This window comes from Oncorhynchus mykiss, chromosome 7 (assembly GCF_013265735.2).
Source record: "Oncorhynchus mykiss isolate Arlee chromosome 7, USDA_OmykA_1.1, whole genome shotgun sequence".
NCBI classification, from domain to species: Eukaryota; Metazoa; Chordata; class Actinopteri; order Salmoniformes; family Salmonidae; genus Oncorhynchus; species Oncorhynchus mykiss.
The window spans coordinates 88,227,338-88,241,064 of NC_048571.1; the positions used below are offsets into that span (position 1 = coordinate 88,227,338).

The window sequence follows — 13,727 nt, forward strand, 5'->3', positions numbered from 1 at the left end:
TCTACCTGGTCTGTCAATATAGTAGAGACTGTAGATCTAGCTGGTCTGTCATAATATAATAGAGACAGTTGATCTAGCTGGTCTTTCATATTATAATAGAGACAGTAACTTAACTTAAAAGTAACTTCCTCACCATTTTAGATAAGCATGCTCCGTTCAAAAAATGCAGAACTAAGAACAGATATAGCCCCTGGTTCACTCCAGACCTGACTGCCCTCGACCAGCACAAAAACATCCTGTGGCGGACTGCGCTAACATCGAATAGTCCCCGCGATATGCAACTGTTCAGGGAAGTCAGGAACCAATACACACAGTCAGTCAGGAAAGCTAAAGCCAACTTCTTCAGGCAGAAGTTTGCATCCTGTAGCTCTAACTCCAAAAAGTTCTGGGACACTGTGAAGTCCATGGAGAACAAGAGCACCTCCTCCCAGCTGCCCACTGCACTGAGACTAGGTAACATGGTCACCACCGATAAATCCATGATTATCGAAAACTTCAACAAGCATTTCTCAACGGCTGGCCATGCCTTCCGCCTGGCTACTCCAACCTCGGACAACAGCTTCCCCCCCCCCCCGCAGCTACTCGCCCAAGCCTCTCCAGGTTCTCCTTTACCCAAATCCAGATAGCAGATGTCCTGAAAGAGCTGCAAAACCTGGACCCGTACAAATCAGCTGGGCTGGACAATCTGGACCCTCTATTCCTGAAACTATCCGCCGCCATTGTCGCAACCCCTATTACCAGCCTGTTCAACCTCTCTTTCATATCGTCTGAGATCCCCAAGGATTGGAAAGCTGCCGCAGTCATCCCCCTCTTCAAAGGGGGCGACACCCTGGACCCAAACTGTTACAGACCTATATCCATCCTGCCCTGCCTATCTAAGGTCTTCGAAAGCCAAGTCAACAAACAGGTCACTGACCATCTTGAATCCCACCGTACCTTCTCCGCTGTGCAATCTGGTTTCCGAGCCGGTCACGGGTGTACCTCAGCCACGCTCAAGGTACTAAACGATATCATAACCGCCATCGATAAAAGACAGTACTGTGCAGCCGTCTTCATAGACCTTGCCAAGGCTTTCGACTCTGTCAATCACCGTATTCTTATCGGCAGACTCAGTAGCCTCGGTTTTTCGGATGACTGCCTTGCCTGGTTCACCAATTACTTTGCAGACAGAGTTCAGTGTGTCAAATCGGAGGGCATGCTGTCCGGTCCTCTGGCAGTCTCTATGGGGGTGCCACAGGGTTCAATTCTCGGGCCGACTCTTTTCTCTGTATATATCAATGATGTTTCTCATGCTGCGGGCGATTCCCTGATCCACCTCTACGCAGACGACACCATTCTCTATACTTCCGGCCCGTCCTTGGACACTGTGCTATCTAACCTCCAAACGAGCTTCAATGACATACAGCACTCCTTCCGTGGCCTCCAACTGCTCTTAAACGCTAGTAAAACCAAATGCATGCTTTTCAACCGTTCGCTGCCTGCACCCGCACGCCTGACCAGCATCACCACCCTGGATGGTTCTGACCTTGAATATGTGGACATCTATAAGTACCTAGGTGTCTGGCTAGACTCTAAACTCTCCTTCCAGACCCATATCAAACATCTCCAATCGAAAATCAAATCAAGAGTCGGCTTTCTATTCCGCAACAAAGCCTCCTTCACTCACGCCGCCAAACTTACCCTAGTAAAACTGACTATCCTACCGATCCTCGACTTCGGCGACGTCATCTACAAAATTGCTTCCAACACTCTACTCAGCAAACTGGATGCAGTTTATCACAGTGCCATCCGTTTTGTCACTAAAGCACCTTATACCACCCACCACTGCGACTTGTATGCTCTAGTCGGCTGGCCCTCGCTACATATTCGTCGCCAGACCCACTGGCTCCAGGTCATCTACAAGTCCATGCTAGGTAAAGCTCCGCCTTATCTCAGTTCACTGGTTACGATGGCAACACCCATCCGTAGCACGCGCTCCAGCAGGTGTATCTCACTGATCATCCCTAAAGCCAACACCTCATTTGGCCGCCTTTCGTTCCAGTTCTCTGCTGCCTGTGACTGGAACGAATTGCAAAAATCGCTGAAGTTGGAGACTTTTATCTCCCTCACCAACTTCAAACATCTGCTATCTGAGCAGCTAACCGATCGCTGCAGCTGTACATAGTCTATTGGTAAATAGCCCACCCATTTTCACCTACCTCATCCCCATACTGTTTTTATTTATTTATTTTTATTTTTCTGCTCTTTTGCACACCAATATCTCTACCTGTACATAACCATCTGATCATTTATCACTCCAGTGTTAATCTGCATAATTGTAATTATTTGCCTACCTTCTCATGCCTTTTGCACACAATGTATATATAGACTCCCCTTTTTTCTACTGTGTTATTGACTTGTTAATTGTTTACTCCATGTGTAACTCTGTGTTGTCTGTTCACACTGCTATGCCTTATCTTGGCCAGGTCGCAGTTGCAAATGAGAACTTGTTCTCAACTGGCCTACCTGGTTAAATAAAGGTGAAATAAAAAATAAATAAAAAAAAGTAGATCTAGCTGGTCTGTCATAATATAATAGAGACAGTAGATCTAGCTGGTCTGTCATAATATAATAGAGACAGTAGATCTAGCTGGTCTTTCATAATATAATAGAGACTGTATATCTAGCTGGTCTGTCATAATATAATAGAGACAGTAGATCTTGCTGGTCTGTCATAATATAATAGAGACTGTAGATCTAGCTGGTCTGTCATAATACAATAAGGACAGTAGATCTAGGTTGTCTGTCATAATCTAATAGAGACAGAGACAGTAAATCTAGCTGGTCTGTCATAATAGAATAGAGACAGTAGATCTAGCTGGTCTTTCATAATATAATAGAGACTGTATATCTAGCTGGTCTGTCATAATATAATAGAGACAGTAGATCTTGCTGGTCTGTCATAATATAATAGAGACTGTAGATCTAGCTGGTCTGTCATAATACAATAAGGACAGTAGATCTAGGTTGTCTGTCATAATCTAATAGAGACAGAGACAGTAAATCTAGCTGGTCTGTCATAATAGAATAGAGACAGAGACAGTAGATCTAGCTGGTCTGTCATAATATGATAGAGGCAGTAGATCTAGCTGGTCTGTCATATTATAATTGAGACAGTAGATCTAGCTGGTCTGTGATAATGTAATAGAGACTGTATATATAGCTGGTCTGTCATAATATAATAGAGACATAGAGACAGTAGATCTAGCTGGTCTGTCATATTATAATAGAGACAGTAGATCTAGCTGGTCTGTCATAATATAATAGAGACAGTAGATCTGGCTGGTCTGTAATAATATAATAGAGACTGTAGATCTAGCTGGTCTTTCATAATATAATAGAGACTGTATATCTAGGTGGTCTGTCATAATATAATAGAGACAGTAGATCTTGCTGGTCTGTCATAATATAATAGAGACAATAGATCTAGCTGGTCTGTCATAATACAATAGAGACAGTAGATCTAGCTGGTCTGTCATAATATAATAGAGACAGTAGATCTTGCTGGTCTGTCATAATATAATAGAGACAATAGATCTAGCTGGTCTGTCATAATACAATAGAGACAGTAGATCTAGGTTGTCTGTCATAATCTAATAGAGACAGAGACAGTAAATCTAGCTGGTCTGTCATAATAGAATAGAGACAGAGACAGTAGATCTAGCTGCTCTGTTATATTATAATAGAGACAGTAGATCTAGCTGTTCTGTCATAATAGAATAGATACTGTAGATCTAGCTGGTCTGTCATAATATAATAGAGACAGTAGATCTAGCTGGTCTTTCATATTATAATTGAGACAGTAGATCTAGCTGGTCTGTGATAGTGTAATAGAGACTGTATATATAGCTGGTCTGTCATAATATAATAGAGACATAGAGACAGTAGATCTAGCTGGTCTGTCATATTATAATAGAGACAGTAGATCTAGCTGGTCTGTCATAATATAATAGAGACAGTAGATCTAGCTGGTCTGTCATAATATAATAGAGAAAATAGATCTTGCTGGTCTGTCATACTATAATAGAGACAATAGATCTAGCTGGTCTGTCATAATACAATAGAGACAGTAGATCTAGGTTGTCTGTCATAATCTAATAGAGACAGAGACAGTAAATCTAGCTGGTCTGTCATAATAGAATAGAGACCGAGACAGTAGATCTAGCTGCTCTGTCATAATATAATAGAGACAGTAGATCCGGCTGGTCTGTCATAATACAGTAGAGAGAGTAGATCTAGCTGGTCTGTCATAATGGAATAGAGACAGTAGATCTGGCTGGTCTGTCATAATAGAATAGAGACATTATATCTAGCTGGTATGTCATATTATAATAGAGACAGTAGATCTAGCTGGTCTGCCATAATATAATAGAGACTGTAGATCTAGCTGGTCTGTCATAATATAATAGAGACAGTATATCTGGCTGGTTTGTCATAATAGAATAGAGACATTATATCTAGCTGGTCTGTCATATTATAATATAGACAGTAGATCTAGCTGGTCTTCCATAATATAATAGAGAGGATTGATCTAGCTGGTCTGTCATAATATAATAGAGACAGTAAAACTAACTGGTCTGTCAAAATATGAGACAGTAGATCTAGCTGGTCTGACATAATATAATATAGACAGTAGATCTATCTGGTCTGTTATAAAATAATAGAGACAGTTGATCTAGCTGGTCTGTCATAATATAATAGAGACAGTAGATCTTGCTGGTCTGACATAGTATAATAGAGACAGTAGTCCTAGCCTGTCTGTCATAATATAATACAGACAGCAGATGTAGCTTGTCTGACATAATATAATAGAGACAGCAGATCTAGCTGGTCTGTCATAATATAATAGAGACATAGAGACAGTAGATCCAGCTGGTCTGTCATATTATAATTGAGACAGTAGATCTAGCTGGTCTGTCATAATATAATAGAGACATAGAGACCTTGGTAGACGACAGGGCCAGAAAACGGCTAACCAATGCTGTCCTTGGGAGACGACAGGGCCAGAACACGACTAAACAATGCTGACCATGGGAGACACGAGGGCCAGAAGATGGCAAACCAATGCTGACCTTGGGAAACATGAGGGCCAGGACACAGCTAACCAATGCTGACCTTGGGAGATGACAGGGCCAGAACACGACTAAACAATGCTGACCATGGGAGACACGAGGGCCAGAAGATGGCTAACCCATGCTGACCTTGGGAGAAGACAGGGCCAGAACACGGCTAACCAATGCTGACCTTGGTAGATGACAGGGCCAGAACATAGCTAACCAATGCTGACCTTGAGAGACCTGATTGCCAGAACATGGCTAACCAATACTGACCTTGGAAGACACGAGGGCCAGAACATGGCTAACCAATGCTGACATTGGAAGACATGATGGCCAGAACATGGCTAACCTATGCTGACCTTGGAAGGCATGAGGGCCAGAACACGGCTAACCAGGCCAAAACACTGCTAACGAATGCTGACCTTGAGAGACAACAATGCCAAAACACGGCTAACCAATGCTGACCTTGAGAGATGACAGGGCCAGAACACGGCTGACCAATTCTGACCTTGGGAGACATGAGGGCCAGAACACGGCTAACCAATGCTGACCTTGGGAGACATGAGGGCCAGAACACGGCTAACCAATGCTGACCTTGGGATACGACAGGGCCAGAACATGGCTAACCAATGCTGACTTGGGAGACATGAGGGCCAGAACATGGCTAACCAATACTTACCTTGGGAAACGACAGGGCCAGAACACGGGCTAACCAATGCTGACCTTGGGAGACGACAGGGCCAGAACATGGCTAACCAATACTGACCTTGGGAGACATGAGGGCCAGAAGATGGCTAACCAATGCTGACCTTGGGAGACGATTTTTAGATTAACTAACTTCAAAGTAATGACTCGGGACGTCGGGTTTGATATGAAAGCTTATTTTAGTAATAATACTGGTTGACGTTACATTTAACAACTTTTGATTCTACAGAGCAATGCAGGTAAGATGCTATCGGAAAGTCAGCTCAATCAATTTGCACCTGCACATAATTGGCGCGTTATCTCTCTTATTCCTGTCGCAAGGCATTCTGGAACTTGCAGTCAAAAAGCGTAATTCAATACAAACCAATACAATTACATATGTAAATAACTGTAAAGAAATATCTTTAGATACAGCTCAATGAATTAACTTAAACATTAACTCTGTAACACATTAAAGTTACAACAACGATAGGGCCAGAACAAAACTAACAAATGCTGACCTTGAGAGACCTGAGTCCAGGAACCCGGCTAACCAATGCTGACCTTGGGAGACGACAGGGCCAGAACACGGCTAACCAATGCTGACCTTGAGAGACTACAGGGCCATAACACGGCTAACCAATGTTGACCTTGGGAGACATGTGGGCCAGAACACGGCTAACCAATGCTGACCATGGGAGACCTGAGGGCCAGAACACGACTAGCCAATGCTGACCTTGAGAGACCTGAGGGCCAGAACACGGCTAACCAATGCTGACCTTGAGAGACCTGAGGGCCAGAAGCTGGCTAACCAATGCTGGCATTGGGAGACGACGGGGCCAGAACTTGTCTAACCAATGCTGGCCATGAGAGACAACAGGGCAAGAACACGGCTAACCAATGCTGACCTTGGGAGACATGAGGGCCAGAAGATGTCTAACCAATGCTGACCTTGGGAGACGACAGGGCCAGAACCTTGGAAGGCATGAGGTCCAGAACATGGCTAACCGGGCCAGAACACTGCTAACCAATGCTGACCTTGAGAGACGACAGGGACAGAACACGGCTAACCAATGCTGACCTTGGGAGATGACAGGGCCAGAACGCGGCTAACCAATGCTGGCCTTGAGAGACGACAGGGCCAGAACATGGCTAACCAATACTGACCTTGGGAAACAACAGGGCCAGAACACAGCTAACCAATGCTGACCTTGAGAGATTACAGGGCCAGAACACGACGAACCAATGCTGACCTTGAGAGATGACAGGGCCAGAACACGACTAATCAATGCTGACCTTGAGAGACGACAGGGCCACAACACGGCTGACCAATTCTGACCTTGGGTGACATGAGGGCCAGGACACGGCTAACCAATGCTGACCTCGGAAGACATGATGACCAGGACACGGCTAACCAATGCTGACCTTGTGAGACATGAGGGCCAGAAGATGGAAATCCGATGCTGACCTTGGGAGACGACAGGGCCAGAACTTGTCTAACCAATGCTGGCCATGAGAGACCTGAGGGCCAGAAGCTGGCTAACCAATGCTGGCATTGGGAGACGACAGGGCCAGAACTTGTCTAACCAATGCTGGCCATGAGAGACAACAGGGCAAGAACACGGCTAACCAATGCTGACCTTGGGAGACATGAGGGCCAGAAGATGTCTAACCAATGCTGACCTTGGGAGACGACAGGGCCAGAACCTTGGAAGGCATGAGGTCCAGAACATGGCTAACCGGGCCAGAACACTGCTAACCAATGCTGACCTTGAGAGACGACAGGGACAGAACACGGCTAACCAATGCTGACCTTGAGAGATGACAGGGCCAGAACGCGGCTAACCAATGCTGGCCTTGAGAGACGACAGGGCCAGAACATGGCTAACCAATACTGACCTTGGGAAACAACAGGGCCAGAACACAGCTAACCAATGCTGACCTTGAGAGATTACAGGGCCAGAACACGACGAACCAATGCTGACCTTGAGAGATGACAGGGCCAGAACACGACTAATCAATGCTGACCTTGAGAGACGACAGGGCCACAACACGGCTGACCAATTCTGACCTTGGGTGACATGAGGGCCAGGACGCGGCTAACCAATGCTGACCTCGGAAGACATGATGACCAGGACACGGCTAACAAATGCTGACCTTGTGAGACATGAGGGCCAGAAGATGGAAATCCGATGCTGACCTTGGGAGACGACAGGGCCAGAACTTGTCTAACCAATGCTGGCCATGAGAGACAACAGGGCCAGAACACGGCTAACCAATGCTGACCTTGGGAGATGACAGGGCCAGAACGCGGCTAACCAATGCTGGCCTTGAGAGACGACAGGGCCAGAACATGGCTAACCAATACTGACCTTGGGAAACAACAGGGCCAGAACACAGCTAACCAATGCTGACCTTGAGAGATTACAGGGCCAGAACACGACGAACCAATGCTGACCTTGAGAGATGACAGGGCCAGAACACGACTAATCAATGCTGACCTTGAGAGACGACAGGGCCACAACACGGCTGACCAATTCTGACCTTGGGTGACATGAGGGCCAGGACACGGCTAACCAATGCTGACCTCGGAAGACATGATGACCAGGACACGGCTAACCAATGCTGACCTTGTGAGACATGAGGGCCAGAAGATGGAAATCCGATGCTGACCTTGGGAGACGACAGGGCCAGAACTTGTCTAACCAATGCTGGCCATGAGAGACCTGAGGGCCAGAAGCTGGCTAACCAATGCTGGCATTGGGAGACGACAGGGCCAGAACTTGTCTAACCAATGCTGGCCATGAGAGACAACAGGGCAAGAACACGGCTAACCAATGCTGACCTTGGGAGACATGAGGGCCAGAAGATGTCTAACCAATGCTGACCTTGGGAGACGACAGGGCCAGAACACGGCTAACCAATTCTGAGCTTCGGAGACGACAGGGCCAGAACATGGCTAACCAATATTGACCTTGGAAGGCATGAGGGCCAGAACACGACTAACCAATGCTGACCTTGGGAGACATGAGGGCCAGAACATGGCTAACCAATACTGACCTTGGGAAACGACAGGCCAGAACACGGCTAACAAATGCTGACTTTGAGAGACATGAGGGCCAGGACACGGCTAACCAATGCTGACCTTGGGAGACATGAGGGCCAGAACATGGCTAACCAATACTGACCTTGGGAAACGACAGGGCCAGAACACGGCTAACCAATGCTGACCTTGGGAGACATGAGGGCCAGAACACGGCTGACCAATGCTGACCTTGAGAGACGACAGGGCCAGAACACGGCTGACCAATTCTGACCTTGGGACACGACAGGGCCAGAACACGGCTAACCAATGCTGACCTTGGGAGAAATGAGGGCCAGAACACGGCTGACCAATGCTGACCTTGAGAGATTACAGGGCCAGAACACGGCTAACCAAGGCTGACCTTGGGAGACATGAGGGCCAGAACATGGCTAACCAATACTGACCTTGGGAAACGACAGGGCCAGAACACGGCTAACCAATGCTGACCTTGGGAGACATGAGGGCCAGAACACGGCTGACCAATGCTGACCTTGAGAGACGACAGGGCCAGAACACGGCTGACCAATTCTGACCTTGGGACACGACAGGGCCAGAACACGGCTAACCAATGCTGACCTTGGGAGACATGAGGGCCAGAACACGGCTGACCAATGCTGACCTTGAGAGATTACGGGGCCAGAACACGGCTAACCAAGGCTGACCTTGGGAGACATGAGGGCCAGAACATGGCTAACCAATACTGACCTTGGGAAACGACAGGGCCAGAACACGGCTAACCAATGCTGACCTTGGGAGACATGAGGGCCAGAACACGGCTGACCAATGCTGACCTTGAGAGACGACAGGGCCAGAACACGGCTGACCAATTCTGACCTTGGGTCACGACAGGGCCAGAACGCGGCTAACCAATGCTGACCTTGGGAGACATGAGGGCCAGAACACGGCTGACCAATGCTGACCTTGAGAGATTACAGGGCCAGAACACGGCTAACCAAGGCTGACCTTGGGAGACATGAGGGCCAGAACACGACAAACCAATGCTGACCTTGAGAGATGACAGGGCCAGAACACGACTAATCAATGCTGACCTTGAGAGACGACAGGGCCAGAACACGGCTAACCAATGCTGACCTTGGGAGACCTGAGGGCCAGAATAAGACTAACCAATGCTGACCTTGAGAGACCTGAGGGCCAGAACACGGCTAACCAATGCTGACCTTGGAAGACATGAGGGACAGAATATGGTTAACCAATGCTGACCTTGGAAGACATGAGGGCCAGGACACGGCTAACCAATGCTGACCTTGGGATACGACAGGGCCAGAACATGGCTAACCAATGCTGACCTTGAGAGACCTGAGGGCCAGAACACGGCTAACCAATGCTGACCTTGGAAGACATGAGGGACAGAATATGGTTAACCAATGCTGACCTTGGAAGACATGAGGGCCAGGACACGGCTAACCAATGCTGACCTTGGGATACGACAGGGCCAGAACATGGCTAACCAATGCTGACCTTGAGAGACGACAGGGCCAGAATGCGGCTAACCAATACTGACCTTGGTTAGCTGACCTTGAGAGACCTGAGGGCTAGATTTTATACACCTGTCAGCTGAATCCACTCACCTCTTATAGAACATGCCTTGTGGAAAAACCAGACAACTTGCTATATATAGTTTCTATTTGGCTCTGGGTCCATGCGCCAGCAGCACAGAACACACTACGTTCCACTCTTTCCTAAAACCCAATGGGAGGCTCATGTAGCCAAATGTCAAAAGGCTGAGCACATCAAAGCTGAAGCAAGGCAATGAATAACTTAAACAAAATTACAATCAAGTTGCTGTGTGCATTCGCGTTACTCTCATAACCCACTATGAGCAACCAGTTATACCCAGTGGTCTGTAAATTACATTAAAGTGTATGAAAGGTATTTTGCTGGAAAAGGAACCTGAAATAATTGGTCTTGTCCTGACATTTAAACCTAACATTTGTCTCCATAAGGGTGTTGGCAGGGGGGCATCCATTGAAGCTGAGAGAGAGGGAGAGAGAGCGATAGAGAGAGAGACCCATAGCTAAGAAAAGCTTTGACTATGTACAGACTCAGTGAGCATAGCCTTGCTATTGAGAAAGGTCACCGTAGGCAGACATGGCTCTCAAGAGAAGACAGGCCATGTGCACACTGCCCACAAAATGAAGTGGAAACTGTGCTGCACTTTCTAACCTGCAGTCCAATGTATGACCATATTAGAGACACATATTTTCCTCAGATTACACAGATCCACAAAGAATTCGAAAAACAAATCAAATTTTGACAAACTCCCATATCTACTGGGTGAAATAGCAGTGTGCAATCCCAGAAGCAAAATGTGTGACCCGCTGCCACAAGAAAAGGTCAACCAGTGGGTCAGAAACACCGTTGTAAATCCAACCTATATTTAGCCACCCATTTATTCCCCCCCGTCGTTCATGTATTCTACTATTGGCACATTGTTTATATGACATTTTAAATGTTATAGTACATTTTTTAACCGCTAGTAATATAATATTTTAAACGTTGTTATTGTCTGATTGTTTTCAGCTTCGTTTTGTTTAATTCCCTTTGTTGGTATTTGTTGTTGTTGTTTTGTTTATTGTTTATTTCACTTGCTTTCGCAATGTAAACACGTTTCCCATGCCAATAAAGCCCCTTAGAGAGAGAGAGAGAGAGAGAGAGAGAGAGAGAGAGAGAGAGAGAGAGAGAGAGAGAGAGATGCATTGAAGCTGCAGAGAGAGGTTGGGGCTTAGGATCAGAGCAGCAGGTCATGTGTTTGAGTAGCAGAAATACAACAAGTTGTCAGCTCGGACAGCAGTACAGAGGGCAGGGCAGGTGAAACAGAGAATGGTGTTTGGTTCTCTGTTAAAGGGATACTGTTACTGGGTAGGTAGACATACAGATCTATTTGCATGTCTATGTTTTAACGTTGACTAAGCTGCTATATTTACATGCATTTTAAGGGCTTATAGCATGTTATTATAGCATGTTATTTGTGAGCATGTAGAGTTTTAACAGTTATAAGATGACAGTGTTGTGTTGGTTCTCCTATAACCTAGTCTTCAGGCTGGATGACATTAGTTATCCTGCTATACAGTTTGTTAACAGTGTTGTGTTGGTTCTCCTATAACCTAGTCTTCAGGCTGGATGACATTAGTTATCCTGCTATACAGTTTGTTAACAGTGTTGTGTTGGTTCTCCTATAACCTAGTCTTCAGGCTGGATGACATTAGTTATCCTGCTATACAGTTTGTTAACAGTGTTGTGTTGGTTCTCCTATAACCTAGTCTTCAGGCTGGATGACATTAGTTATCCTGCTATACAGTTTATTAACAGTGTTGTGTTGGTTCTCCTATAACCTAGTCTTCAGGCTGGATGACATTAGTTATCCTGCTATACAGTTTGTTAACAGTGTTGTGTTGGTTCTCCTATAACCTAGTCTTCAAGCTGGATGACATTAGTTATCCTGCTATACAGTTTATTAACAGTGTTGTGTTGTGTTGTCTGTCCAGTCCTGTTTCGATGATGAGCAGCATGGCCAGCGTGGGGAGGCCCAAAGCAGTGTCTCATGCTGTCGTTGGGAAGGAGAAGGAGAGGACATGGTTTTGTGGCAACGACAGGCTGAAAACAGTGTCTCCTTGCATCAAAGGAAAACCCAGAGCTGTGTCTCCAGGCATGATAGGGGAGCAGAGGGCAGTGCCTCCTTGGAGGCCAGAGTCGATGTCTCCAGGTGTGGTAGGGAGAGATAGGGCATGGTCTCTTGGTATGCTCCAGAACACCAGCAGCTACAGCAGTGTGACCCCATGCCAGACCACTACTAAGACTATCCGAGTGACGGACATCTTGGACTCCAAACCAGAGCCAACCAAGGCCCCTGTCAAGATCCGGCCCCCTAGCCCACGTCCCCCGCCCCCCAAGGAGCCCATTTTCAGTTGCAACCTGTCCAGTGACCCTCCCGTCCAGCCCATCATAAGACGCAGGGCCCAGTCTTTGCCCTCGGTCCACGAGAGAAACAGAGACCGCCAGGTACGCTTCGTGGACTCCTTGGGGCTGAAGCTGGAGGAAGTCAAGGTGTTCAGCAAAGGAGAGGAGCCTTGGATTCCCCCCCACGTCTTCTCCAGACTTCTCATGAGCGCTGAGATGAACTCAGGGCGGTCCCTGGAGCTTTCCTTGCCTTACTTCAAACCCTGCTTTCCCGAAAACACGGGCTCCCAGCCAGGGTTCGTTAAGCGCCTGGTGGAGCAGATGGTCTCTCTGGACCAGGTCCTGTGTTCTGAGCTGGGCATCATCGGCAAGGTGCAGGTCCTCAACCTGGCCTTCAACAAGGAGGTGACGATCCACTACTCCTTCACTAACTGGAGGAGCAGTGCTGAGACCAGAGCCTGCTGGGTGGCTACCCTCCACCGGGATCAGATGGAAGGACCAGAGTCTGATGTCTTCAGGTTCCGTCTGCCCGTCCCGCCCTTCATCCTGCTGCCTGGAGCCCAGCTGGAGTTCGCTGTGTGTTACAGAGTGATGGGAGCTGAGTACTGGGACAACAACGATGGGAACAACTACAAACTGTCCTGTCACAGCTACACACTCACTGTGCCCCGGGAGTGTGAGGACAGCATTGTGCACTACACCTGACTGGCCACTAGGGCGCAACCAGTGCTGTAGAGCGATAGAGCTCTATTTCATAGAGGTTAATGGGGAGGACGACAACACAGCTGCGCCAAATGGTCTGACGGTACACAGATCTGCCTGTAGGAATAGAATATAAAATGAAACAAGCCATTCTACTTATTAAAAAATAACTAAAGGTATTTAAAGACATTGGTGAATAGAGAAATAGAGTAAAAGTAATTGAAGCGAAAGCCAATACAGAC

General features: G+C 46.9%; 1 protein-coding gene across 1 annotated transcript; it reads left to right on the forward strand.

The window, feature by feature from the left end:
• The first annotated feature begins 11,589 nt into the window (after positions 1 to 11,589).
• LOC110528688 (protein phosphatase 1 regulatory subunit 3D) lies at positions 11,590 to 13,727 on the forward strand. Its single transcript, XM_036984332.1, has 2 exons — positions 11,590 to 11,745; positions 12,372 to 13,727. Exon 2 carries the CDS (start codon positions 12,382 to 12,384, stop codon positions 13,486 to 13,488), a length of 1,107 nt encoding a protein of 368 aa, XP_036840227.1. The 5' UTR covers positions 11,590 to 11,745; positions 12,372 to 12,381; the 3' UTR covers positions 13,489 to 13,727.

Bases quoted from the DNA above. Each gene is read 5' to 3' on its own strand.
- LOC110528688 (XM_036984332.1), top strand. From the start codon at position 12,382: ATGATGAGCAGCATGGCCAGCGTGGGGAGGCCCAAAGCAGTGTCTCAT.